Source organism: Tachysurus fulvidraco, chromosome 6, assembly GCF_022655615.1.
Source record: "Tachysurus fulvidraco isolate hzauxx_2018 chromosome 6, HZAU_PFXX_2.0, whole genome shotgun sequence".
In the NCBI taxonomy this organism is placed as follows: domain Eukaryota; kingdom Metazoa; phylum Chordata; class Actinopteri; order Siluriformes; family Bagridae; genus Tachysurus; species Tachysurus fulvidraco.
In genome coordinates this window covers 23,782,998-23,810,916 of record NC_062523.1, presented here as the reverse complement: position 1 = coordinate 23,810,916, position 27,919 = coordinate 23,782,998, and the positions used below count along the sequence as shown (strand labels likewise).

The 27,919-nt window shown below is 38.4% G+C and overlaps 1 protein-coding gene and 2 non-coding genes across 3 annotated transcripts; 1 reads left to right on the top strand and 2 right to left on the bottom strand.

Moving 5' to 3' along the window:
• Nucleotides 1–2,153: 2,153 nt before the first annotated feature.
• On the bottom strand, nt 2,154–2,226 carry trnav-uac. Its single transcript has one exon. It is a non-coding gene; the product is annotated as a tRNA-Val (tRNA).
• Nucleotides 2,227–2,738: 512 nt separating this feature from the next.
• On the bottom strand, nt 2,739–2,811 carry trnav-uac. Its single transcript has one exon. It is a non-coding gene; the product is annotated as a tRNA-Val (tRNA).
• Nucleotides 2,812–19,815: 17,004 nt separating this feature from the next.
• Nucleotides 19,816–27,068, top strand: LOC125141466 (butyrophilin subfamily 3 member A1-like). Its single transcript, XM_047815087.1, has 7 exons — nt 19,816–19,871; nt 22,999–23,120; nt 24,137–24,268; nt 24,398–24,431; nt 24,541–24,564; nt 24,669–24,695; nt 24,828–27,068. Exons 1-7 carry the CDS (start codon nt 19,841–19,843, stop codon nt 25,364–25,366), a joined length of 909 nt encoding a protein of 302 aa, XP_047671043.1. The 5' UTR covers nt 19,816–19,840; the 3' UTR covers nt 25,367–27,068.
• Nucleotides 27,069–27,919: the final 851 nt, after the last annotated feature.

Genomic DNA, 27,919 nt, shown 5'->3' with positions numbered 1-27,919 from the left:
ATTGACCGGTCCGCGGCGAAAAAAATGTTGGGGACCACTGACGTAGACTACACCACTGATCATATGGCTAAAAGTATTTATGAAAGCAAGGACCTTCCACATGTGATAGCATGGACAGAAAGCTCTCACATTCAGGATCCTTTGATGCAGGGCCAGACACAGCCCTCCAGAAACCTTCACACTGCTTGATATGCCGCAGGATATGTTTGATGACATTAGTTCCAATTATGAGTTCGTCATGTTGGCCAGGAACCACTAGAGTAGGTACAATCATTTTCAAACCGTAAACTTCCATGGTTAGATTGTAAACAGATGTAGGCTTGACACGCAATCCGCCACAGCCCACAAGGACCACGTCAGTGCTCAACTCACTGTTCCCATGAACTGCTCCTTCCTGTCTCAGCTTCATCTCCGCTGTGTCATTTATAGTGCATGCCATTGAGCCACTATCCATCATGGCTCCCAACGACACTTTACCTCCAATTTTCACAGGTGTATAAAAGAGGCTATCAAGTCCCCCCACAACATGTGTGTTCTGATGCACAATATGTAGTCCTTCAACACTGTTCTCAATCAGATGGCTTAGCTCTTCACACTCAGTAACAACTTGGGAGTTGCAAATATGACCCGTACTGCCTCCCTCCAAATACGAGTCCATATCAGACCGCTGCTTCCCTTGTCTATGAAGGCCATCGTTTGCCAGATCAGCAGCCTTGTTGATTCGAATCCAATAGTCTACTGGGTTATCACCGGCTCTGGGAAGAGTAGCATAGAAATCAGCAAGGGATAGGCTTGATGAGGTCTCAGTGAAATACTGCAGCAGAATATCATAAATCAGTTCAGAACTCGGCTTTACATCAAGTGTATAATCACTTCGCAGACTGAGTTTAACAATATCTTTAGCTTTTCCTGCAAGTCTGCTCATAATCTCCTCAGCTTGTTCTGATACGGGACTCTTCTGCTTTCTTATACAAGCTTTGTTTCGATCAACCCACTCTCTAACACCATACTTGTCAGATCTGTCACCACGAAATACGTCATATTCAGAAACTACATGTACTGACACATGTGGTACTACCATTGACATAGACTGTTCTGGTCTCATCTGTGAATGAGTGTGGTGGTCTATCGAATCCCTCTGGGAGTTATTGCTGGAAACAATTGACTCTCCAATCTGTGTACCTAACTCACCCACCATATCAGTGAGATGGCTGAGAGCATCCCGCTCGGCATTAGGTGTAGAATTGCAAGGGAGCTAAACTGTAGCACTGTAATTATCTGTAGTTAAATTTAAACCACAACCCCCACTGTGGTCATTGTGAGACCTTGACTGACCTACCCCCCTTCTGCCACCCCCACTGAGAACATCATTCCCAGAAGTCCCAACAAGCCAACCACCCCTCCCTCTGGGAAAACCACTGACTTCGATAAATGTCCTGTCCAAGTCAGTATCACAATCATTTACTTCAGTCATATTTCGATCACTGACACTAAAAATCAATTACGGAAAATCAATCAAAAATCAGAAGTATATTATAGACTTAGAGAACTATTAGACACCTAAGGTGATTGACATTCACCCAGTTGCAATTGTGTATTTTGTATGTGTTAACTGCCCTTGTCCATAACATCAAAGATCCAGACGTGGTTCAAATACAGCTGAGTAGCAGCAACCATGGTCGATCTGCGTCAAGCTGATCAGGGCTATCCAAAGAGTCACGGCACCAGTGTAATGATTGTTGTCCGTTGTGTGACACACAACCGTCACGAATTTTAGATAGACGATGTACACAAGATTCTGGTTGCCTGTTCTTTATTTTATTCTCCGCAGCAATGTGATCGTATCTGAGAAATACATCAAAATGTAAAACACTGGTTGAAAACACTGCAGACATAAACCACCACAGCAGTGTCAGCCATTTTCTGCTGAACTACGGTAGGCGTGCAAGGACAAAATAATAAATGTCTGCAATGCGTCAACCACTAGGGGCACCAAAAATATCATTTGACTTAATTTATCCTCTAATTTCATGTAATTCAACACCATGAATATAATTAGTATCAAATGTTCTTTTTAACTCTACACTAGCTTTACTTTCCACCATTGGTGAAGACAAACACACAACCATTCTTTCTTGTTCTTTTCAAACAAATGGTTCTGCTGGGGATTGAATCCAGGACCTTCTGCGTGTAAAGCAGACGTGATAACCACTACACTACAGAACCAGACATACATGGTGATTTTTTTTGGGTACTGTTAGATTTTACTGCTTAATTGTCACTTTTTTTTTCTTACCAAATTCCGTTTTTGCCTAAATTTCACACCATTTATGAAAGCAAGAACCTTCCACATGTGATACAGACGTGATGTCCACTACACTACAGAACCAAACACAAAGCTATAAACCCCAGCACTCTGAGATATTCTGAGGTAGGTCATGTGGTTCATTTGTTACCTAGCTTTACTTTCCACCATTGATGAAGACAAACACACAACCATTCTTTCTTGTTCTTTTCAAACAAATGCTTTGTCTGGGGATTGAAACCAGGACCTTCTGTGTTCAAATCATAAGCAATCATTTCTATACTACAGAAACTGACCCCTTAAGTAATGTTCTGTTAGGTCTAATGTTTTTTATTGTATATGTAAACATTGGACCCAGTTTCAGCAGTGTTGCTTATGGTGGTAGAAGGGTGAAGGTCCTTAGCAATTGCTTTTGTTTTGCTCCTCAAACAAATGGTTCTGCTGGGGATTGAACCCAGGACCTTCTGCGTGTAAAGCAGACATGATAACCACTACACTACAGAACCAGACATGAATGCTGCTGCACTTTTTTTTTCATAAAACCATAAAAATGATACAAAAAGACATTTCTCCCAATTAAGTGTTGTAGTATAACTATCAGTGATGTGTGAGCTGAATTTGGTGACAGTACAGTGTATTAAAGTGAAGTTTTTTAGTATTTTTTGTATTCGCTTTTCGGGTTTTGCACTTTGCAGACGGTCCCTTGGAATCTGTCTCTCAGTTGTCCGCACATAGAGACTTATGTATTTTGTCCACCAGGGACGAAAGCTGATTTTGAGGAAAATTGGGTTGTAGCTGCCTCCCTACATTACTACGATAGAAAAGAGGTGTTATTTGTGTAGAAACAGTGTTTAGCTCAGGAGTTATTGACTCGGGAAACTCCAATCTGTGAATATGCGTCCAACTTTACTTAAGTCTGCTTCAGTATGACACCAGCTTCTGTGGATGAAGTAAACTCTCTTCTTTGTAAACGCTTGGTGAAGTTGGTACACGACAGCTGTCAGGGGAGGAATTAGAATAAAAATGAACCAATTACAACAAAGTTTTGTGAGTTAAAAAATGCGATGCAGTTAAAGGGGAAGAAAAGATGAGGGTAAATTCTGGACATTTTAAGCAGCAAAACAAGTGGGTATACCGAGGGTATACACTAATATTAAGCCTTAGAAGTCGTTATACGCAAACAGACCTGGGGAAAAAGTAAGCACACTGCGTATACTTGTGTATGGCCCCAACTACACCACCGATTAACAGGCAAATTATGCATCATACAGTATGTGTAAAAGTATCTGGACACCTGATTGGCACATTCAGCCATTAAGATTTCTAATTAAAATTTCTAATGATTTTGGACTTATTTCTACAAGATTCCTATAAGAATTGGCTTATAGGCCAAGACATAAATAATCCGTTGGATAACATAAACAGGATTATTTATGGTATCTGTTGGTTTATTATTCAATTCTGTATGGAACTGTTTAAATTTTTGTCTATTAATCTAAAAGTAATTGAATATTATCTCTTGTCCTAGAATACAATTTTTTTATATGAATCTTATAGGAATGTTTCTAATATACAGTATGATAGAAATTAGTATATTGTACAAGTTAAATATTGGAATCCTTTTGGAAAAGAAAAACAGAAATAAAGTTCATACTATTAAAAGTTTCATTTTTATTCTGACTATATAAATATGATATACTGTGAAACCTTGTGTAAAATGGTTAAACATTGAAGTTGACGTGAAAGTGCTTAAAGGGTTTTTTTGTGTGTTTTTTTGTTTGTTTGTTTGAGTGATGAAAGAAGTCTCTAGAAAAATAAAAAATGCTGCAAATATTTTAAAGCGTATATGCAATTATCTTTCATGAAATGTCATAAAAAATCCATTGCTTTTTAATATTATTATTAAAAGCATTTCATTTACTTGCAGAGCACTTACAGGATTTGAAAAAAACTCGTGCTTGGCAAGTGCAAAGTGAAACTCTTCTGTACATGGTTTAGAAGGCGTTTGGTTTGTATGGTATAGCAACACCCTACAGGAAGTTATAAGCAAGTTGCCACGCTTCCTCTGATTTCCCTCTGATATCTGACACCCAGGGGTTCTTTCATTGCCTTCATCTAACATTACATTACAATGAATTTCCACATACAGATCAGATAACAATATGCGTCCATTAAAACATTTAATGATGAAGACATTTTGTAAGACAAAATTCTGGATGTTGATATGCAATTTAAATCTTTATGAGTTGTATCTAATGTCCATAATTGTTCTTTAGTCAATTTCACCAGTATCTATCTAAAAGCTGTCAACATCATATTCTGCTTATAATGCTACTAATATTCACAAGCCATAATATCAGTATGAACAACATTAGCAGAGGCTGTTAGTGATTCATCATCTCACTTTCAAATGTGTTCTTGTTAAAGCAACCTCATGTTTTGGAGGCAAAACCATGCTGCTATTTTGGTTGAGTTGAAGTGTGAAAAAATATCTACAGGACTTTTTCTCAAAAATGCTAAATCCCTGGACCAACAAACTCATTTTTGTATTTTTGTATTTTTTTTTCTTAAATGAGATAAATATAAGTTGCTCTGGATAAGTGTGTCAGCCAAATGCTGTAAATGTGTTGACTAATTTAAATGAGATGAGGTTCACCATACTCTACATTTACTTTACTTTCATATATACAGTGTTGTATAAAGTAGTAGAACGCAATACTTGAGTAAAAGTATCGTACTAGAAAAAGACTTTGGTAGAAGTGAAAGTCATCTTTTACAATATTAAAAGTAATTTTCTGATATTTAATGTACTTAAGTATTTGAAGTAAAAGTAAAAAGTACAATTTCAGTGATTTTCGGTAGGCATAAGAGTAGGGGCGGTTCTAGGATTTCATCTTTAGTGGTTTTTATCCCTCAGTGAGAATTTAAAACAAGAAGAGTTTGATATACTGTATATTATATGAATGCATAGTAAGCCAAAAGTTATGGTTTTATTAAATGGCAAAAGTGGACACCAAAATTGTATGCATGATGTAATGAGGCCAGTCTTGAATCAGATCAGTTAATGTATGTGTGCATTCTCTACAAACAGTGTGTCCAATGAATGCAGTCACTAATAAACTAATATTCACAAGACAAAGACCAAATCAGTAAATGTTATTTTTATTTAGTATTGATATTGCATTAATATTTTGTTTGTGCTATCAATTCTGGTAATAAGAATAGTGACATTTCACTGCTTTTGGTTGCCGCCGTTATAGATAAATGCCTCCAGCTCTGACTGCACGTGCACAATGCGCGTGCCTGTGCGTAATGTAATCTAGAAGCAGTAAATCGCCAAACCTCCCTTATTGCAGTCACACACATTTCTTCTGATTTTAATTTGTAGTCACGAGTAACGAAGATGCTTATTGGAAATATAACAGAGTAAAATTATACATTTTATCTAGGAAATGTAGTGGAGTAAAAGTGAAAGTTTACATAAATTTAGCGAAGTAAAGTACAGATACGTGAAATTTCTACTTAAGTACAGTAACAAAGTATTTTTACTTCGTAACATTACAACACTGTATATATGTGTATATATATTTTTTGTAAATATAGAAGGTTTGCCGAAAGCAAAAAACAAAAGAAGGTTGGAAATAAAAAATATTATTCACACACCTCAGAGTCTGAAAAACTTCATGTTTCGGAATCGAACCCCCAACCCACGAGGTTTGAGGCAAACATGCTAACCACTAAGCCACCGTGCCCCACTCAGGAAAAAAAGGACTTCTCAAAATCAGGTAAAATAAAACAAATTTCTATTGAAGATTTGTGGATATGGATTAAAAATAGATTATGCTGTTTGTACTTGTGCACTTGGGAATCATTAAAATTGCAAACACATGTTGTACAGCTTTATTTTTTCTAATTGAGAGAATGCATTATATAATATAAGATTTGAAGAGAAACTGTTTGACTGCAGCAGTTCAGGGTAAATGAAGGGTGTGAATGTTCACATAGTTAACCACTTGTATGGTCACCGCCACTTCCTCCTTTCAATGCTGAAAATGTCAACAGTGTGATATAAGACACAACAAACTGTGCCGAACTGAGTGTACATATGCACACACTCTATGCACACTGTGCATTAACATTGTTTATGTTATGTTAATCCTGCAAATCCTGGGAGAGGCTATAAGTTCTTTTCTAGTTTGTCTTGGTGTGTTTACTTAAACATACTGAGAAATTCTTGCATACAGAGGAACATTGCACAAGCCAAGTACATTTTATGAGCAGCTACAGTATCTATGAGTAGTGCTCTTAGACTGCTCTTGTTCCTTGTTCCTTACTGAATTTGTCTTCAATAATGCTAAATGTCAGTTTTATGCCTCTTCTGATAACCTGATAAGAGGTTGAGATTTTTTTGGTTTTTCTCTCATTCCTACAGGAGAATACAACACTGGGGCTTTCTACAGTCTTGTCAGTTTGGGAAATCCACACAAAGAAAGGGAAATTCAAAGAACCTGCAAATCAGAGCCATTTCTTAAACCAAAAATGTCCCTAAGATTGGTAATAAACAATAACAATCTAATAATAATTAGTTTAAAACAGCAAGCCAAAATAACAGTATTTATCCTAATTTATCTTAAAGTGCTAACAAATAATAATTCCTTACTCCAATAAATTCCAAAAAGGCAGCAGTTTTTGTTCAAGAGTTCATGTTTTGTTGTCTCATAGCACTACATTGTGAGCAACACTGACAAACTGAAAGTCATTTAACAGCCTTTCTGTTGAAATATAAAATAATGTAAACGTGTGACTGATATTTTCATTTATCTAGACCTAGAAATCTCCCAAAGAGGAGAAAACGTATGTGCTGGAGGATTCAAACAAACTGGGGAAAAACATGCAGATGACCATCACAGACAACAACAAACAAAACCTACCACAGAAAAACCAAAACAAATATGAGGTAAATGCAGTCATGTGTGATGAGGATGATCTTTGGAAGTAGTTGATATGGTCATGTGTCTTACTACAGTGTGTATTTATGTGGTCATGTGTATTCTCTTCGTCATCTCTGTCGCCACTCCTTTAACAGTGTGTTAGATGTGAACAGAAGTCTGTAAATGCAGGTGAGTTTAAAAGTCTCTGTGGATAAACTGCAAACCTATGATTGCCTTCATTTAGGATTTTCAGTGATTATTATTTTTGTTATTTTTGGTTACAATTGTGTAATGCCATTTTTATTATTATTTGTTTTGCAGATTCCCAAGAAAGGTCTGCTCTAGTCTTATAATTTAAAAAGGGGTCTAAGGGGCTTTTCAAACCTGGTCACGTTTTCTGTGATCGGATAGCTATCCGATCGTAAAAAGACCAGGTCTAAATGCCCTCTGAAACGGATATATATCCTATCATTCAAACCACTTCAGGAGGTGGTCTGGGACGATGAAACTGAACAGGTGTAAATGAATGTGGTTGTTTAAGACACATACTGTACGTCAGCACTATATTCCTCCCAAATGGAAGTACATCACTCTCAAGTGATCTTTCACCCAGGTGTCTCGTTGGGTCTTAAAATGCACTGCTGCTGCCAGAAAAAATATAGCAAACTGTAAATGCTGTTTTTTGTAGCCGTCGTAACAAGTTTTTTCGTCTTCTTTTTGAGTGCATTCTGAAAACCACATACACCAAAGCATGTTCCATCTCAATTACCCCGAAATGAGGCAAAATATATTTGCATTTTGGGTGGGAGTAGAAAGATCTGATTGATATCCGATTCGCCAAGACGCATTTATGTGGCCTAATGTAAATGGAACAGTTTTAACAAATCGGCCCTGATTCCCAGGAAAGGTCAGTTTTAGTCTTATAATTTAGCTTAACTTTTGTAATAGATGTATAATACAGCTGATTTAATTATTGCATTAATGCTCATGGTGAACATGTTTCTTGTTTTAGTGTGGGAAAACCTCACAAGACCATCAGCTATTGCATTTAGATCGTCATCCCTGTAGAACACATGAATATCTGCATGATGTTGGATTTAGACTCAAAATGATTCTGAGTTTAACAATGTTGCATCATCATGTATCCAACAGATCATTTCTTTCTTTTTACAGCTAAAGTCATTCTGGATCCAAACACTGCAAATCCCTCTCTCAAGCAGTCTGAGGATGGGCGCTCTGTAAGAACAAAGACCCACAAAGGGTTTCATTCTAGCCAGAGCGTCTATGAATATGACAGAAAAAGTGCACAACAGTATAATGGTTGGATGTGTGTCCAAGCTAAAGAGGGCTACAGCACAGGCAGGCATTACTGGGAAGTAGATGTAAAAGGTAAATGTGATTGGAGTGTAGGAGTAGTGAAAGGATCAGCTCCACGTTCTGGCTTTATAAATCTAAACACAGCAGCAGGGTATTGGACTCTGCGTCTGAAGTTAGGTTCTCTCATAGCTCTGACTGAACCAATCACCAAACTCAATCAGGCACCACCTGCTAAGTTAGGTGTGCATCTAGACATAGAGGAAGGTCAGGTTTCATTCTATGATGTGATAACAAGGAAAAATATTTACACATTTAACACAGAATTCAGGAATTGTGGGAAGATTTACCCTGTGTTTGGAACCGTGGAGACAGATAAACCCCTAAGGATTATCTAAACATGACTTTTAATTGGTCTTTATGTTGATTAAATGATATCATAGCGATAATAAGCATAAAGTTTAAATTTCCTGTTTTTAATTTAATTTCTCCTGTAATATTGGAGTTTCATGTAGCAATATGAGTTTTATGTAGCATTAAGCACACTAAGAATGAAACTGCACAAATGCTTCAAATTTTTACTTTTCTACTTTTATGTCTAATCATAAATATTTCAGATGATTAGTGTGAAAAGGTTTTGTATGTACTTTGTTTCAAATTAAACTTTATCACACAAGTATAGAATTTAATGGAAGTAGAAATCAGTTCAAAAAGCCTTGAGTTATTTTCAGGGCTATACTTTGGCTTTATCTAGCATTTGATGAAATTCATCAAACCTTTAATGCACTTAACCCTAAAACATTACATAATATAACATAAACTTTAATACATTATATATTGAATGCCTATTTATGCCAATATATTGTCTAACTTTTATTTTGTATGAATGAGAACTCAGAAATTGCCGTTTTGTTTAAAAAAAAAGTGTATTTTCTATATATTCATTTTTTCATAATTTAGATGATCGCAGACCTTTTATTAATAAACTCCAGAAACTTTACTCAAAAACTAATTATGGTCCATCAGTGTACATTAAACCTAATTAAAGATACACAATAGATACATTTCCAGGCAAATGATGCATCATACAGTATGTGTAAAAATATCTGGACACCTGATTGGCACAACTGTCACATTCAGCCATTAAGATTTATATTAGAATTTCTAATGATTTTGTACTTATTTCTATAAGATTCCTATTAGAATTGGCGTATAGGCCAAGACATAAATAATCTGTAGGATCACTTAAACAGGATCATTTATGGAATCTGTTGGTTTACTATTCAGTTCTATATGGAACTGTTTAAATTATCAATTCATCTAAATTATATTAATATTATTATATATTGTCTTCTAGGAATGTTTCCAACATATAAATTTTTAATTAGAATCCTTTACAACTTAAATATTGAAACCTGCTAAGTTAGGTGTGCATCTAGACATGGAGGAAGGTCAGGTTTCATTCTATGATGTGATGACAAGGAAAAAGATTTACACATTTTACACAGAATTCAGGAATTGTGAGAAAATTTACCCTGTGTTTGGAACCGTGGAGACAGATAAACCCCTAAAGATTATCTAAACATGACATTTAATTGGCCTTTATGTTGCACTTTAAACTGCACTTTAAACTGAACATCAAATCATATTATAGACACACAATAGATACATTTCCAGGCAAATGATGCATCATATGGCTAAAAGTATGCGGACACCTGATTGGCACAACTGTCACATTCAGTCATTAAGATTTATATTAGAATTTTTAATGATTTTGGTTGTATTTCTATAAGATTCCTATAAGAATTGGCATATAGACCAAGACATAAAAAGTTTGTGATCACTTACTGTAAACAGAAATATTTTTGAGACCTGTTAATATTAAACTGTTTAAATTTTTGTCTTTTTAACTAAAAGTTATTGAATATTATTTCTTGTCCTAAAATACAATTTCTTGTGTGAATCTTATGGGAATGTTTCCAACATATACATTTTAATTAGAATCCTGTACAACTTAAATATTGGAATACTTTATGATCTTCTGGCAAAGAAAAACAAAAAATAAAGTTCCAACCTCTAAAAGATTCATTTTTATTCTGTCTATATTATTATGATATACTGTGAAATCTTCTTGTATAAAAGTGGCACAGAAGTCGAAGTGCTTAAGTAATGTTCTGTTAGGTCTAATGTTTTGCTTTTTTTTTTTTGTATTTGTAAACACTGGACTGGAGAACAATTGCTTTTATTTTGCTCCTCAAACAAATGGTTCTGCTGGGGATTGAACCCAGGACCTGCTGCGTGTAAAGCAGACATGATAACTACTGCATTACAGAACCAGACATGAATGGTAATTTTTTTCAGGAACTGTTAGCTGTTACTGCTTAATTGACACTTTTATTTTTATTTTTATTTTTTTTTTTACCACCTTCTGTTTTTGCCTAATTTATGAAAGCAAGGACCTTCCTCATGTGATAAGACGTGATGTCCACTACACTACAGAACCAAACACAAAGCTATAAACCCCAGCACTCTGAGATATTTTGAGGTAGGTCATGGGGTTTATTTGTTACCTACTGTAGCTTTACTTTCCACCATTGATGAAGACAAACTCTCAACCATTCTTTCTTGTTCTTTTCAAACTGGGGATTGAAACCAGGACCTTCTGTGTTCAAAGCATAAGCAATAATTTCTACACTACAGAAACTGACCCCTTAAGTACCGTATTTTCCGCACTATAAGGCGCACCTAAGAGCCTTAAATTTTCTCAAAAATCGTCCGTGCGCCTAATAATCCGGTGTGCCTTATGTGTGCACTGAGTTCCATAATCTGTAAAAATGTTGTACAACTTTGGTAGGCACTCCGCTTGATTGACTGTTGGACCATTTCCCACTGACACAGGGATGTAATACATTCTCTACTACGTAGAGAACATTACGTAATACTTACTGTACGTACGCTTACCTTAACCATGCCTCCAGTAGGTATACTACCGGTATGTTGCAAAACAACATTTGTTTGTCTAAGGACCCCCAAAAATGGCACCAGTGAAGAGACATGCTTACGAGGCACAGCCGCTCCAACCGCTGGACATATGTGTAAACAGGGCGTTCAAAGTGAAGTTGCGAGCGGTGTGGTAGTGATGGATCACAGACGGCGAACACACCTTTACTAAGACTGGGAGGCAGCACCGGGCGAGTTACGCCACCATATGTGAATGGATTGTGGATGCCTGGGCTAAGGTATCTGCTTTAACTGTTGTCCGAGCTTTCGCGAAAGCCGGCATGATTGCTGAACAGCCACCTGGCAACGAGAGTGACTCTAACAATGATGAGAGGGAACCTGGCATGTTTGATGGCGAAATTGCTCAGCTGTTCAATTCAGACACAGAAGATGAGGACTTTGATGGATTTGTGGGAGAAGATTGATTAAAAAATAATGTGTGTGTATTGTTAAATAAAATTCAACTAAACTCACTGTTTTGCTTCCGTTACCTTTTTTTGTAGACCGTATGTTTTAGCATGAGCCTTATAATCCGGTGCGCCTTATGGTGCGGAAAATACGGTAATTTTCTGTTAGGTCTAATGTTTTGCATTTTTTTGCATTTGTAAACACTTGACCCAGTTTCAGCAGTGTTGCTTATAGCTGGTAGAAGTGTGAAGGTCCTTAACAATTGCTTTTATTTTGCTCCTCAAACAAAGGTTCTGCTAAGGATTGAACCCAGGACCTTCTGCATGCAAAGCAAACGTGAATATGTCAAAGATTATATGCAATTATATTCATGAAACTTTATGAAAAAAACATTGCTTTTTGGGTGTTATCATTAAAAGTAATTCATTTATTTGTAGAGCAGTTACAGGATTAGAAAAAGCTTGTGCTTGCCGAGTGCAAAGTGAAAGTAAAGTCTTGTCTGTGCATGGTATAGAAGGCAGAAGTATTATCAGATAGTCCACACCCAGGAAGATATAAACAAGTTCTGACTTTTTGTCTCCCTCTGATTTCCCTCTGACTGCTGACACCTAGGGGACTCTTTAATCGCCTTCAATTGGCATTAAATCTGAATTAATTTCTATGTACAGAGCAGATAACAACATGCACCCACTGATCAAACGTATGTAAAAAAAAAATTAATGCTGAAGACATTTTGTAAGAAAAAAATTTTGGATGTTGAAATGGACCTTAAATCTTCATGAGTTATATCTAATGTCCATAATTGTTCTTTAGTTAATTTTTTACCAGTATCTAATCCAGTATCTAAAAGCCGTTAACATCATATTCTGCCTATAATGCTAGTAATATTCACAAGCCATAATATCAGTATGACCAACATTAGCGGACACTGTTAGTGATTCATCATCTCACTTTAAAATGTGTTTTTGTTAAATATATCAACTTATTTGTAGACCAGGTTGCATTTTTTGGGGTGGGGGTGGTAGCCTAGTGGTTAAGTTGTTGGACTACTAATTGGAAGGTTGTGAGTTCAATTCCCATGTCCACCAGGCTGCCACTGCTGGGCCCCGATAGGGTTTTTCCTGGGTCAAAAATTGGGCTTTGGAGGTGGCTGACCGACATGGTCATCCACACACAGCAAAGAGTACCCTAGTACCCACATGATCTGCAAGCACAATATTGACAATAAATGTTAAATAAATACAAAGAAACTGTTTGTGATTTTTTTCTTATCCTATTTATTCATGAAAAAATGTGTTCATGTAAACATCATCGATACCAAAGTATATTTGAAATGTCAAAAGTATCACAATTTATCTATTTACAAATATCACAGCCTGTAGATGAACATTTACTCGTCTCTTTTTATTAACACTGTAGAACCTTTTTACAAGATCTCTGTAGTCGATTTCACCCTGATGGGGCCCATCCACAGCCACCTTGCAGCATACGTCTAAATGTTGGTCCTTTTTCATTTTATAATAGTATAATCATATCAATTAAAAAGTAGCATTAAAAACATAGTGTTAAAAGGTGTAATAGTGTATTTTTTTACCATCTAAAATTTAATAAAATTAGCAGCTAGCTAGCAAAGCTTGCTTTGTGCTTTGATCTAGTTTCATCTCACTCCAGTCTAACTTTAAACTAAATTTTACTAAACACTCTTGCTAAATGGGGTAAGCACACTTACTTTTTCATTTCAGATGTGTATGTTCTCCTAAGAAGTAATGATCTGTTATCAGTGGTGTAGTCCTCAAAAAATAAAGTGGGTCCTAACCCTGCCCACCTCTTAAACCACCTATTCCCTGCCATGCTGCCAAACAAGAAAAGCAAAAACAACACACAGAAGTCAATGTTTTCATTTACATAACATTAACGTTCATGCCTTTAGCAGACACCTTTATCCAAAGAAACTCACAGTACATTTGAGTTACATACATTTTATCAGTATCTGTGTTCCCTGGGAATCGAACCCACAACCTCTGCGATGCTAACGTAATGCTCTACCATAATGCACTCATACACTTATATAAAAACAATTTAGCATTCAATTATGCATTGTTTGTTCAGTTACAGTATGTTCCAAACATTTTTTCATGGACTGTGGGAAAGTGGCGTAAGGTTGATTTTTCTGATGAATCATCCATTGAACTGCATCCCAATCATCGCAAATACTGCAGAAGACCTATTGGAACCCACATGGACCCAAGATTCACACAGAAAACAGTCAAGTTCGGTGGATCTGCAGAGTGGATGGCAACATTAACAGCCTGAGGTATCAAGACATTCTTGCTGCCCATTACATACCACAGGAGAGGGCAAATTCTTCAGCAGGACAGTGCTCCTTCTCATACTTCAGCCTCCACATTTCTGTCCTAATTAAATCATTAAAAATCAAGGCATGATAAGATTTTATTTTGGTAAAATAAGCATAATCTAGAGGCCTTTCCAAATCATCAACTAGAAGTCAAGTTATTACCTGTTGTTCCTACAACTTGGATAGGACAAGACTTTTGTCAGGGAGTGTATGGATGAATTTAAAGTAATTAAATAGTTCAATATGTTTATGCATTACAGGATTCCTAGAGCAAATATTTTATAGATATAATTTACATATTCCCCCCCCCCTTATAGATTCAGTGTGGAACCTGCACAAAATGGTTCCACACGAAATGCCTTAGAATGACAGAAGCGGACATATCCCTTGGTATTGTGCATTGAATTTGGTGACATTACAGTGTATTACAGTGAAGTTATTGAATATAATTTCCATAATAGTGAAGTTGTGGAATTATATATATATATATATATATATATATATATATATATATATATATATATATATATATATAATGATACAAAAAGATATTTCTCCCAAGTAAGTTTTGTAGTATAACTATCAGTGATGTGTGAGCTGAATTTGGTGACAGTACAGGGTATTACAGTGAAGTTTTTTTAGTATTCGCTTTTCGGTTTTGCACTTTGCAAACGGTCCCTTAGAATCTATCTCTCAGCCGTCCGCACATAGAGACTTGTGTATTTTGTCCACCGCAGAGGAAAGCTGATTTTGAGGAAAATTGGGTTGTAACTGATCTCTACATTACTATGATAGAAATGAGGTGTTAATTGTGTAATAAGAGCATTTAGCTCAGAAGTTATTGACTCGGAAAACTCCAGTCTGTGAATATATGGCCAACTTTACTTAAGTCTGCTTCACACCAGCTTCTGTTGATGAAGTAAACTCTCCTCCCTGTAAACGCTTGGTGAAGTTGGTACACGACAGCTGTCAGGGGAGGAATTCAAATAAAAATGAACCAATAAATGCAATGCAGTTAAAGGGGAAGAAAAGATGAGGGTAAATTATGGACATTTAAGCAGTAAAACAAGTGGGTATACCGATGGTATACACTAATATTAAGCCTTAGAAGTCGTTATACGCAAACAGCCCTGGGGAAAAGTAAGCACAATGCGTATACGTGTGTATGGCCCCGACTACACCACTGATTAACAGGCAAATTATGCATCATACAGTATGTGTAAAAGTATCTGGACACCTGATTGGCACATTCAGCCATTAATATTTCTAATTAAAATTTCTAATGATTTTGGACTTATTTCTACAAGATTCCTATAAGAATTGTCGTATAGGCCAAGACATAAATAATCTGTTGGATCACTTAAACAGGATTATTTATGGCATCCGTTGGTTTACTATTCAATTATATATGGAACTGTTTACATTTTTGTCTATTAATCTAAAAGTAATTGAATATTATCTCTTGTCCTAGAATACAATTTTTTATATGAATCTTATAGGGATGTTTCTAATATAAAGTATGATAGAAATTAGTATCTTGTAGAAGTTAAATATTGGAATCCTTTTGGAAAATAAAGTTCATATTACTAATAGTTTCATTTTTATTCTGACTATATACATATGATATACTGTGAAATCTTGTGTAAAATGGTTAAACATTGAAGTGAAAGTGCTTAAAGGGTTTTTTTTACGTGTTTGTGTTTTTGTTTTTGGGTTTACATTGTAGAGCGATGAAAGAAATCCCTTTAGAAAAATAAAAAATGCTGCAAATATGTTAACGCGTATATGCAATTATCTTTCATGAAAAGTCATGAAAAATCCATTGCTTTTTAATATTATTATTAAAAGCATTTAATTTATTTGCAGAGCACTTACAGGATTTGAAAAAAAAAAAAAAAAAAGTGTGCTTCCCAAGTTTCCCATGCTGAGATCCGGTCAGAAGCTGTGGCATCTGAGGGTGGGAAAGAGAAGATAAGTTGTGTATCATCAGCATAGCAGTGGTAAGAGAACCCATGTGATGAAATAACTTCACCAAGAGAGTGAGTATACAAGGAGAAAAGAAGAGGACCAAGTACTGAGCCCTGTGGGACGCCAGTGGAGAGTCTGCGTGGAGCAGATGTCACTCCCCTCCATGTTACTTGATATGAGCGTCCTTCCAGGTAGGAGGCAAACCATTCCCAAGCTGATCCGCAAATCCCAAGACTCTTGAGGGAGAATAAGATAGTCTTGTGGTTGACCGTATCAAACGCTGCTGAAAGGTCAAGGAGGATAAGGACGGATGATAGTTTGGCTGATCTAGCAGTATGTAGCTTCTCAGAGACATCCAAAAGGGCTGTCTCTGTAGAGTGAGCTGCTTTAAAGCCAGACTGTTTGGGATCTTGGAGGTTGTTCTGTGAGAGATAGACAGACAGTTGATTATAGACAATGTGTTCAAGAATTTTTGAAAGAAATGAGAGAAGTGATACCGGTCTGTAGTTACTGATGTCTGATGGATCCAGAGCAGGTTTCTTTAGGATGGGAATAACCCTTGCTCTCTTGAAAGTAGTTGGTACCTGACCAGATGCCATGGATCTATTGACGATAGTGGAAATGAAGGGCAAGAGGTCTTGTGAGATGGTCTGGAGCATAGTGGTAGGGAGTGGATCCAGTGGGCAGGTGGTAGGATTGCAGGACTGGATGAGTTGTAAAATCTCTTCTGCTGCCACAGTTGAAAAATGTGACAACGAAGGTGTAGGGGAATCCATACTCTGAGATTTAAGTGCAGTCGGGGCTGAAGTGAAGGTCCGGCAAATTTCCTCAATCTTCTCCTGGTAGAAAGAAGCAAAGTCTTCTGCAGTCAGGGAGGATGAAGAAGGTGGAGCCGGGGGGTTGAGCAGAGAAGAGATGATGTTGTGGAATTTCAGAGGGTCATGTGAGGAAGCTTCAAGCTTTTCCTTGTAGAAGGAAGTCTTGGCAGAAGTCACATCTGAGGAGAACTTGACAAGAAGTGTTCTGTAAAAATCAAGATCTGCATCAAGTTGTGATTTCTTCCACTTTCTCTCTGATGATCTTAGCTCTCTTCGATTGTTGCGCAGCACATCTGAAAGCCAAGGAGCAGAAGAAGAAGTTTTCTTGGGTTTAGTGAACATAGGGCAGAGGGAGTCCATAGTTGAGGAAAGAGATGAGAGGAAAGTATCTGTGGCTGAGTCTAAGGGTAGTGAGGAAAAAGACTTAGCATCAGGAAGGGAAGAAAGAGTGCCAGAAGCTACAGATGAAGGTGAGACAGAGTGAAGGTTGCGGCGAGTAAGAGCAAGGGGGTGAGAGGTAGTTTTAGGTAAGATAGGTAGAGTGATGGTGAAGGATACCAGGTGATGATCAGAGACATGGAGTGGGGTAGCAGTCACATCTGTAGCTGGAGAAGGACGGGTGAAAACCAGGTCCAGGACATTGCCTCTTTTGTGTGTGGGGATGTAGCTGTTGAGTGTGAGGGAGAAAGAGTCGAGAAGAGACAGGAGGGAAGAAGAATGTAGCTTGTCAGAGGGGAGGTTGAAGTCACCAAGCACTGTCAGGGGGGAGCTATCGGAAGGGAAAGCACTAAGCAGTGAGTCCATTTCTTCCAGGAAGTTTCCTAGGGGACCAGGAGGGCGGTAGACAACAATGATAACAAGGTTGATAGGAGAGGTAACTGAAATGGCATGAAATTCAAAAGAAGAGATGGTTAAATTAGAGAAGAGTAGAGGTTTAAAGCACCATTTCTTTGACAACAATAAACCTGTACCCCCACCCCTGCCTGTTTCTCGTGGTGAGTGAGAGAAAGCATAGGCAGAGGATAAAGCAGCTGGTGTAGCAGTGTTCTGTGGAGATATCCAGGTTTCTGTTAGAGCAAGAAAATCAAAGGAGTAATGGGAAGTTAAAGCAGAGATAAAATCAGCTTTCTTTACCGCAGACTGACAATTCCAGAGCCCACCTACTACTACTGTTTGAGACTTACACAACAGAGGAGGGTAGATGAGGTTATTGGGATTGTGACCTCTGCTTTGTGGATGAGAGCGTCTGCGAGAATAGGCCTTGAGTACAGAGATGGGTTTAAGGCACATATTTGTAGTCTAGTACTAGACACTAATGTGAGAGAGAGAGAGCTACTAACAAACCTTCAATTTAAATAGGTAAACACTGCCCCCAATTCACACCTTAAGGGAGACTGAAACTACTCCTGATTAATCAGCTGAGAGAACAACAAAAACCAACACTATAAAAATCAACAATGCTATAGAATATAACACGATTCAAATCACACTACTCTAGAACAAAGTGAGTTAAGCAGATAGTATACAAAAGACAGGAACCTACTTTACCAGAAGACAATATAATCAAATGTATAGAGTTAAAGCACACTGAAGAGTAGGCTGGTTCACCTTCAATTTAAATAGGTAAGCCCTGCCCCCAATTCACACCTTAAGGGAGACTGAAATTACTCCTGATTAATCAGCTGAGAGAACAACAAAAACCAACACTGTAAAAATCAACAATGCTATAGAATATAACACGATTCAAATCACACTACTCTAGAACAAAGTGAGTTAAGCAGATAGTATACAAAAGACAGGAACCTACTTTACCAGAAGACAATATAATCAAATGTAGAGAGTTAAAGCACACATTCTAATGCAATGTTATATTCTATGCCAAATAATTTCTAAACTTTTCATGCAAAGGGCTGCATCTAAGAATTGACATATAGGTAGCATTTTCAAATACTACAAATAACAATATATTCTATCCCATTAAATGTGCACTACTGCAGTGTATTTTTAAAGAACTGATTCATAAAAAGTCAGAGGGTTGCCAAAAAAAGAACAAAGAAGACCAGAAAAAAACTGTTTAACCACACCTCCACACTTAAAGTGAAAAGTCTGTGTTCTGATCTGCCTTCAGTTTCCTCTGCCTACCAACACTTATGGAACTTATCAACAGCTTAAACAAGCTTTACTTTCAGAAAAATTCTGATATTTTTACATCAGGCAAACATGAACTTCTCAAAAACAGGTAAAAAAAGAAACAAATTTCTATTGAAGATTTGTGGATATGGATTAAAAATACATTATGCTGTTTGTACTTGTGCACTTGGGAAGCAGTAACATTGCAAACACATGTTGTACAGCTTTCTTTTTACTGAGTGAGAGAATGCATTAGATAATATAAGATTTGAAGAGAAACTGTTTTACTGCAGCAGTTCAGGGTAAATTAAGAGTGTGAATGTTCACATAGTTATGCCACTTTCTCCTTTCAATGCTGAAAATGTCAACAGTGTGATATAAAACACAACAAACTGTGCAGAACTGAGTGTACATATGCAAACACTCTATGCACACTGTACGTTAATATTGTTTATGTTATGTTAATCCTGCAAGTCCTGGGAGATGCTATAAGTTCTTATTTTCTAGTTTGTCTTATTTTCTAGGGACCGGTGCAATGTGGATTGGGTGGCAGTCGAAGGCGGGGGCCTCGGCGACCCAATCCCCAGACACGGAATCTGGCACTAGGGACATGGAATGTCACCTCGCTGGGGAGGATGGAGGTGAGCCCAACTATATATAGTCGGTATTTCTCAACCTCCCGCACCAGCTCAGGCTCCTTCAGGCTCCAACACCTTGAGAGAGGCTGGACTCTCTAATACTCTCTACTACTCTGGAGTTGCCCAAGGTGAGAGGCGGCGGGCTGGTGTGGGCTTGCTCATAGACCCCCAGCTCAGAAACCATGTGTTAGAGTTCACCCCGGTGAACGAGAGGGTCGTTTCCCTGCGCCTTCGGGTCGGGGATAGGTCTCTCACGGTTATTTGTGCTTATGGGCCAAATGGCAGTGTAGAGTACCCGACTTTCTTGCCGTGTCTGGAAGGGGTGCTGGAAAGTGCTCCGACCGGGGACTCCGTCGTTCTACTGGGGGACTTCAACGCTCACGTGGGTAGTGACAGTGACACCTGGAGGGGCGTGATTGGGAGGAACGGCCCCCCCAACCTGAACCCGAGTGGTGTTCTGTTATTGGACTTCTGTGCTAGTCACAGTTTGTCCATAACGAACACCATGTTCAAGCATAAGGGTGTCCATCAGTACACATGGCACCAGGACACCCTAGGTCGGAAGTCGATGATCGACTTTGTGGTGATTTCATCTGACCTCCGGCCGTATGTCTTGGACACTCGGGTAAAGAGAGGGGCGGAGCTGTCAACTGATCACCACCTGGTGGTGAGTTGGATCCGATGGCGGGGGAGGAAGTTGGACAGACTTGGCAGACCCAAACGTACTGTGAGGGTCTGCTGGGAACGTTTGACAGAGTCTCCGGTCAGAGAGATCTTCAACTCCCACCTCCGGCAGAGCTTCAACCAGATCCCAAGGGAGGTTGGAGACATTGAGTCCGAGCGGACCATGTTCTCCACCTCCATTGTCGATGCAGCCGCACGGAGCTGTGGCCGTAAGGTCTCCGGTGCCTGTCGTGGTGGCAATCCCCGAACCCGGTGGTGGACCCCGGAAGTAAGGGATGCCGTCAAGCTGAAGAAGGAGTCCTATCGAGCCTGGTTGGCTCAGAGGACTCCAGAGGCAGCTGATAGGTACCGAAGGGCCAAGCGAGCTTCAGCCCGGGTGGTTACGGAGGCAAAAACTCGGGTCTGGGAGGAGTTCGGTGAGGCCATGGAGAAGGACTATCGGTTGGCCTCGAAGAAATTCTGGCAAACCGTCCAGCGCCTCAGGAGGGGGAAGCAGTGCCCTGCTCACACTGTTTACAGTGGGAGTGGGAATCTGCTGACTTTGACTGGGGACATCCTCGGAAGGTGGAAGGAATACTTCGAGGTTCTCCTCAACCCCACCTACATGTCTTCCACTGAGGAAGCAGAGGGCGGGGGCTCAGTTGTGGACTCATCGATTCCCCAAGCTGAGGTCACTGAGGTAGTTGAGAAGCTCCTTGGTGGCAAGGCACCGGGGGTGGATGAGATCCGCCCTGAGTACCTCAAGTCTCTGGATGTTGTGGGGCTGTCTTGGTTGACACGCCTCTGCAACATCGCGTGGAGGTTGGGGACAGTGCCTCTGGACTGGCAGACTGGGGTGGTGGTCCCTCTGTTTAAGAAGGGGGACCGGAGGGTGTGTTCCAACTATAGGGGGATCACACTCCTCAGCCTCCCCGGAAAAGTCTATGGCAGGGTACTGGAGAGGAGAATTCGGCCGATAGTCGAACCTCGGATTCAGGAGGAACAATGCGGGTTTCGTCCCAGTCGTGGAACACTGGACCATCTCTATACCCTAGCCAGGTTGCTGGAGGGTTCATGGGAGTTTGCCCAACCAGTTCAAATGTGTTTTGTGGATCTGGAGAAGGCTTTCGACTGTGTCCCTCGTGGTGACCTGTGGGGGTGCTCTGGGAGTATGGGGTCCGGGGCCCTCTGTTAAGGGCTGTCCGGTCCCTATATGACCGGAGCAGGAGTTTGGTTCGCATTGCCGGCAGTAAGTCTTTTTCCCGGTGCATGTTGGACTCCGGCAGGGCTGCCCTTTGTCACCGGTCCTGTTCATTACTTATATGGACAGGATTTCTAGGCGCAGTATGTGGCCGGAGGGAGTCCGGTTTGGGGACCTCAGGATTTCGTCTCTGCTTTTTGCAGATGATGTTGTCCTGTTGGCTTCCTCAAACCAGGACCTTCAGCGTGCACTGGGACGGTTTGCAGCCGAGTGTGAAGCGGCGGGGATGAGAATCAGCACCTCCAAGTCCGAGGCCATGGTTCTCATTCGGAAAAGGGTGGCTTGCCCCCTTCAGGTTGGTGGAGAGCTCCTGCCTCAAGTGGAGGAGTTTAAGTATCTTGGGGTCTCGTTTACGAGTGAGGGAAGGATGGAGCGGAAGATCGACAGGCGGATTGGTGTATCTTCTGCAGTGATGCGGTCGATATAACGATCTGTTGTGGTGAAGAAAGAGCTGAGCCACAAGGCAAAGCTCTCTATTTACCGGTCGATCTACGTTCCTACCCTCACCTATGGTCATGAGCTTTGGGTCATGACCGAAAGGATGAGATCCCGGATACAGACGGCCAAAATGAGTTTCCTCCGCAGGGTGGCTGGGCACTCCCTTAGAGATAGGGTGAGGAGCTCGGTCACTCGGGAGGAGCTCAGAGTAGAGCCGCTGCTCCTCCACATCGAGAGGAGTCAGCTGAGGTGGCTCGGGCATCTGTTTCGGATGCCTCCTGGACGCCTCCCTGGGGAGGTGTTCCGGGCATGTCCAACCGGGAGGAGGCCCCGGGAAGACCTAGGACACGCTGGAGGGACTATGTCTCTCGGCTGGCCTGGGAACGCCTCGGTATTCCCCCGGAAGAGCTGGAGGAAGTGTCTGGGGAGAGGGAAGTCTGGGCTTCCCTACTTAGACTGCTGCCCCCGCTACCCGGCCCCGGATAAGCGGTAGAAGATGGATGGATGGATGGATGGATGGATGGATGGATAGATGGTCTTATTTTCTAGTTTGTGTTTACTTCAGCATACTGAGAAATTCTTGCATACAGAGGAACACTGCGCAAGCCTTTTATGAGCAGCTACAGTATCTATCAGTAGTGCTCTTACACTGCTCTTGTTCCTTGTTCCTTACTGAATTTGTCTTCAATAATGCTAAATGTCAGTTTTATGCCTCTTCTGATAACCTGATAAGACCTGATTTTTTTGGTTTTTCTCTCATTCCTACAGGAGAATACAACACTGGGGCTTTCTACAGTCTTGTCAGTTTGGGAAATCCACACAAAGAGAGGGAAAATCAAAGAACCTGTAAATCAGAGCCATTTCTTAAACCAACAATGTCCCTAAGCAGGGTAATAAACAATAACAATCTAATAATAATTAGTTTAAAACAGCAAGCCAAAAAAACACAATACAAATATACAGTAATTATCCTAATTTTGTACAAAAACTGATGATTCAATATAATCTTTTTTTTTTCTAAGCAATTTTTGTTCAGATGATTTTGTCATGTTTCAAATCTAAGGTAAGTTTAGTATGGGAAGCAAATTCATCACTAGGGCTGGAATTTTTTGTTTGTGTTATCTTTATTTTTGTCTTGAAGTGTTAACAAACAATAATTCCTTACTCCATTAAACTCCAAAAAGGCAGCAGTTTTTGTTCAAGAGTTCATGCTTTGTTGACACATAGCACTACATTGTGAGCAACACTAACAAACTGAAAGGTCATTTAACAGCCTTAAAATAACTAACAAACCTCTATTTCTGAACAAATTATTAGTTGTACATTTTGTTTTATTACTGTACAGCATTTATTCATGAAATATTTAAGTACAAGTTACAGTAAAATGAACATTACACATTCTTTTATAAAGAATTAAGCCATCTTTCAAATGAAACTGAGGTCATGTCCACACTAATCAGGATATATTTGAAAATGGAGTTTACGTCTAAAACTGCTCCGCGTCCACATTATCATTTTCAAACGTTTTCTAAAAGTTGCTAATCCACACTGAAATATATGAAAATGCTTACATCTCCTTACTGCGCATGAGTAAAACTTCGACCTGCGTCATTTCCGCTAGGTGTTTATTTGCTTTCGACTGCATCACATGACTAATAATGCGTCATTGTATTCAAAAGCCTTCGTCTTCACAGTCCACACTTAAGACGCAAAGACGGCGTTTTCAAATTTATCCGCTTTGGAGAGCGTCTTCCAACAGCTACGTTTTCGTTGACTTAAAATGAAAACGTATTAGTGTGGACATGGCCTGAAAGCAAGTGAAAATGATTCCATAATGACTTGTAAATGTGTCACTATTTGTTTATACCACAGGGTAAATGTGTAGCTGATATTTTTCTTTATCTAGATCCAAAAATTTCCCAAAAAGAAGAAAACTCTTGTGCTAGAGGATTCAAACAAACTGGGGAAGAGCATGCAGATGGCCATCACAGACAACAACAAACAAAACCTACCACAGAAACACCAAAACAAAAAAAAGGTAAATGCAGTCATGTGTGATGAGGATGATCTTATGAAGTAGTTGATATGATCATGTATCTTACTACAGTGTGTATTTATGTGGTCGTGTGTATTCTCTTCATCATCTCTGTTGCCACTCCTTTAACAGTGTGCTAGATGTGAACAGAAGTCTGTAAATGCAGGTGAGTTTAAAAGTCTCTGTGGATAAACCACAAACCTATGAGTGCCTTCATTTAGGATTTTGATTGATAAATATTTTTGTTATTTTTTGGGTACATTATGATTTATCAGGTGGTTTGCAGATTCCCAAGAAAGGTCAGTTCTAGTCTTATAATTTAGCTTAAGACTTATGTAACAGATGTTTACAGCTGATTTAATTATTGTATTAATGCTCATGGTGAATATGTTTCTTGTTTTAGTGTGGAAAAACCTCACAAGACCATCAGGTATTGCATTTAGACCTTCAACCCTAAAGAACACTTGAATATTTGCATGATGTTGGATTTCGACTCAAAATGATTGAGTCTAACAATGTTGCATCATCATGTATCCAACACATCATTTCTTTCTTTTTACAGCTAAAGTCATTCTGGATCCAAACACTGCAAATCCCACTCTCAAGCTGTCTGAGGATGGACGCTCTGTAAGAACAAAGACCCACAAAGAGTTTCATTCCAGCCAGAGCATCTATGAATATCACAGAAAAAGTGCACAACAGTATAATGGTTGGATGTGTGTCCAAGCTAAAGAGGGCTACAGCACAGGCAGGCATTACTGGGAAGTAGATGTAAAAGGTAAATGTGATTGGAGAGTAGGAGTAGTGAAAGAGTCAGCTCCACGTTCTGGCTTTATAAATCTAAACACAGCAGCAGGGTATTGGACTCTGCGTCTGCAGTTAGGTTCTCTCATAGCTCTGACTGAACCAATCACCAAACTGGATCAGGCACCACCTGCTAAGTTAGGTGTGCATCTAGATGTGGAGGAAGGTCAGTTTTCATTCTATGATGTAATGACAAGGAAAAAGATTTACACATTTAACACAGAATTCAGGAATTGTGAGAAGATTTACCCTGTGTTTGGAACCGTGGAGACAGATAAACCCCTAAGGATTATCTAAACATGACTTTTAATTGGTCTTTATGTTGATTAAATGATATCATAGTGATAATAAGCATAAAGTTTAAATTTCCTGTTTTTAATTTAATTTCTACTGTAATATTGGAGTTTCATGTAGCAATATGAGTTTTATGTAGCATTAAGCACACTAAGAAAGAAACTGCACAAATGCTTCAAATTTTTACTTTTCTACTTTTATGTCTAATCATAAATATTTCAGATGATTAGTGGTGAAAAGGTTTTGTATGTACTTTGTTTCAAATTAAACTTTATCACACAAGTATAGAATTTAATGGAAGTAGAAAAAGTTCAAGTTCAAAAAGCCTTGAGTTGTTTTCAGGGCTATACTTTGGCTTTATCTAGCATTTGATGAAATTCATCAAACCTTTAATGCACTTAACCCTAAAACATTACATAACATAACATAAACTTTAATACATTATATATTGAATGCAGACCTTTTATTAATAAACTCCAGAAACTTTACTCAAAAACTAATTATGGTCCATCAGTGTACATTAAACCTAATTAAAGATACACAATAGATACATTTCCAGGCAAATGATGCATCATATGTGTAAAAATATCTGGACACCTGATTGGCACAACTGTCACATTCAGCCATTAAGATTTCTAATTAGAATTTCTAATGATTTTGGACTTATTTCTATAAGATTCCTATAAGAATTGGCGTATAGGCCAAGACATAAATAATCTGTAGGATCACTTACAGTACACAGGATCACTTATGGAATCTGTTGGTTTACTATTCAGTTCTATATGGAACTGTTTAAATTATCAATTCATCTAAATTATATTAATATTATTGAATATTATGTCTTCTCCTACAATATAATTTATTATATGAATCTTATAGGAATGTTTCCAACATATAAATTTTTAATTAGAATCCTTTACAACTTAAATATTGAAACCTGCTAAGTTAGGTGTGCATCTAGATGTGGAGGAAGGTCAGGTTTCATTCTATGATGTGATGACAAGGAAAAAGATTTACACATTTTACACAGAATTCAGGAATTGTGAGAAAATTTACCCTGTGTTTGGAACCGTGGAGACAGACAAACCCATAAAGATTATCTAAACATGACATTTATTTGGCCTTTATGTTGATCAAAAGATATAGAATAATAGAAACAATAGTCATAGAGTTTAAATTTCCAGTTTTTAATTGAATCTTTATATATTAATATCTTTAATATTCACTCAATCATTTTCATGATTCAGCGTAATGCTATGTTTATAGCAACTGATGATTTTAAACTTCTTTAAGATGAGATTTATGTAGCATTAAGTACACTAAGAAAGAAACTGCACTTTAAACTGAACATCAAATAATATTATAGACACACAATAGATACATTTCCAGGCAAATGATGCATCATATGGCTAAAAGTATGCGGACACCTGATTGGCACAACTGTCACATTCAGTCATTAAGATTTATATTAGAATTTTTAATGATTTTGGTTGTATTTCTATAAGATTCCTATAAGAATTGGCATATAGGCCAAGACATAAAAAGTCTGTGATCACTTAAACAGAACTATTCAACTGTTTAAATTTTTGGCTTTTTAACTAAAAGTTATTGAATATTATTTCTTGTCCTAAAATACAATTTCTTGTGTGAATCTTATGGGAATGTTTCCAACATATACATTTTAATTAGAATCCTGTACAACTTAAATATTGGAATCCTTTATGATCTTCTGGCAAAGAAAAACAAGAAATAAAGTTCCTACCTCTAAAAGATTCATTTTTATTCTGTCTATATTAATATGCTATACTGTGAAATCGTCTTGTATAAAAGTGGCACAGAATTCGAAGTGCTTAAGTAATGTTCTGTTAGGTCTAATGTTTCACATTTTTTTGTATTTGTAAACACTGGATTGGAGAAGGGTGAAGGTTCTTAACAATTGCTTTTATTTTGCTCCTCAAACAAATGTTTCTGCTGGGGATTGAACCCAGGACCTGCTGAGTGTAAAGCAAACATAATAACCACTGCACTACAGAACCAGACATGAATGGTAATTATTTTTTCAGGTACTGTTAGACGTTACTGCTTAATTGAAACTTTTTTTACCAACTTCCATTTTTGCCTAAATTTCACACCATTTATAAAAGTAAGAACCTTCCACATGTGATGTCCACTACACTACAGAACCAAACACAAAGCTATAAACTCCAGCACTCTGAGATATTCTGATAGTCATGTGGTTAATTTGTTACCTAGCTTTACTTTCCACCATTGATGAAGACAAACACTCAACAATTCTTTCTTGTTCTTTTCAAACAAATGGTTTGACTGGGGATTGAAACCAGGACATTCTGTGTTCAAAGCATAAGCAATAATTTCTATAGAAACTGACCCCTTGAGTAATGTTCTGTTAGGTCTAATGTTTTGCATTTTTTTGTATTTGTAAACACTGGAGCCAGTTTCACCAGTGTTGCTTATAGCTGGTAGAAGGGTGAAGGTCCTTAACAATTGCTTTTATTTTGCTCCTCAAACAAACGTTCTGCTAAGGATTGAACCCAG

Excerpts from the sequence above, each read along its gene's own strand:
- LOC125141466 (XM_047815087.1), top strand. The coding sequence starts at position 19,841 with ATGGAATGTCACCTCGCTGGGGAGGATGGAG. Across the intron at positions 24,269-24,397 it reads AACACCAAAACAAAAAAAAG|TGTGCTAGATGTGAACAGAA; the intron begins GTAAATGCAGTC and ends CTCCTTTAACAG. Across the intron at positions 24,696-24,827 it reads AAACCTCACAAGACCATCAG|CTAAAGTCATTCTGGATCCA; the intron begins GTATTGCATTTA and ends TTCTTTTTACAG.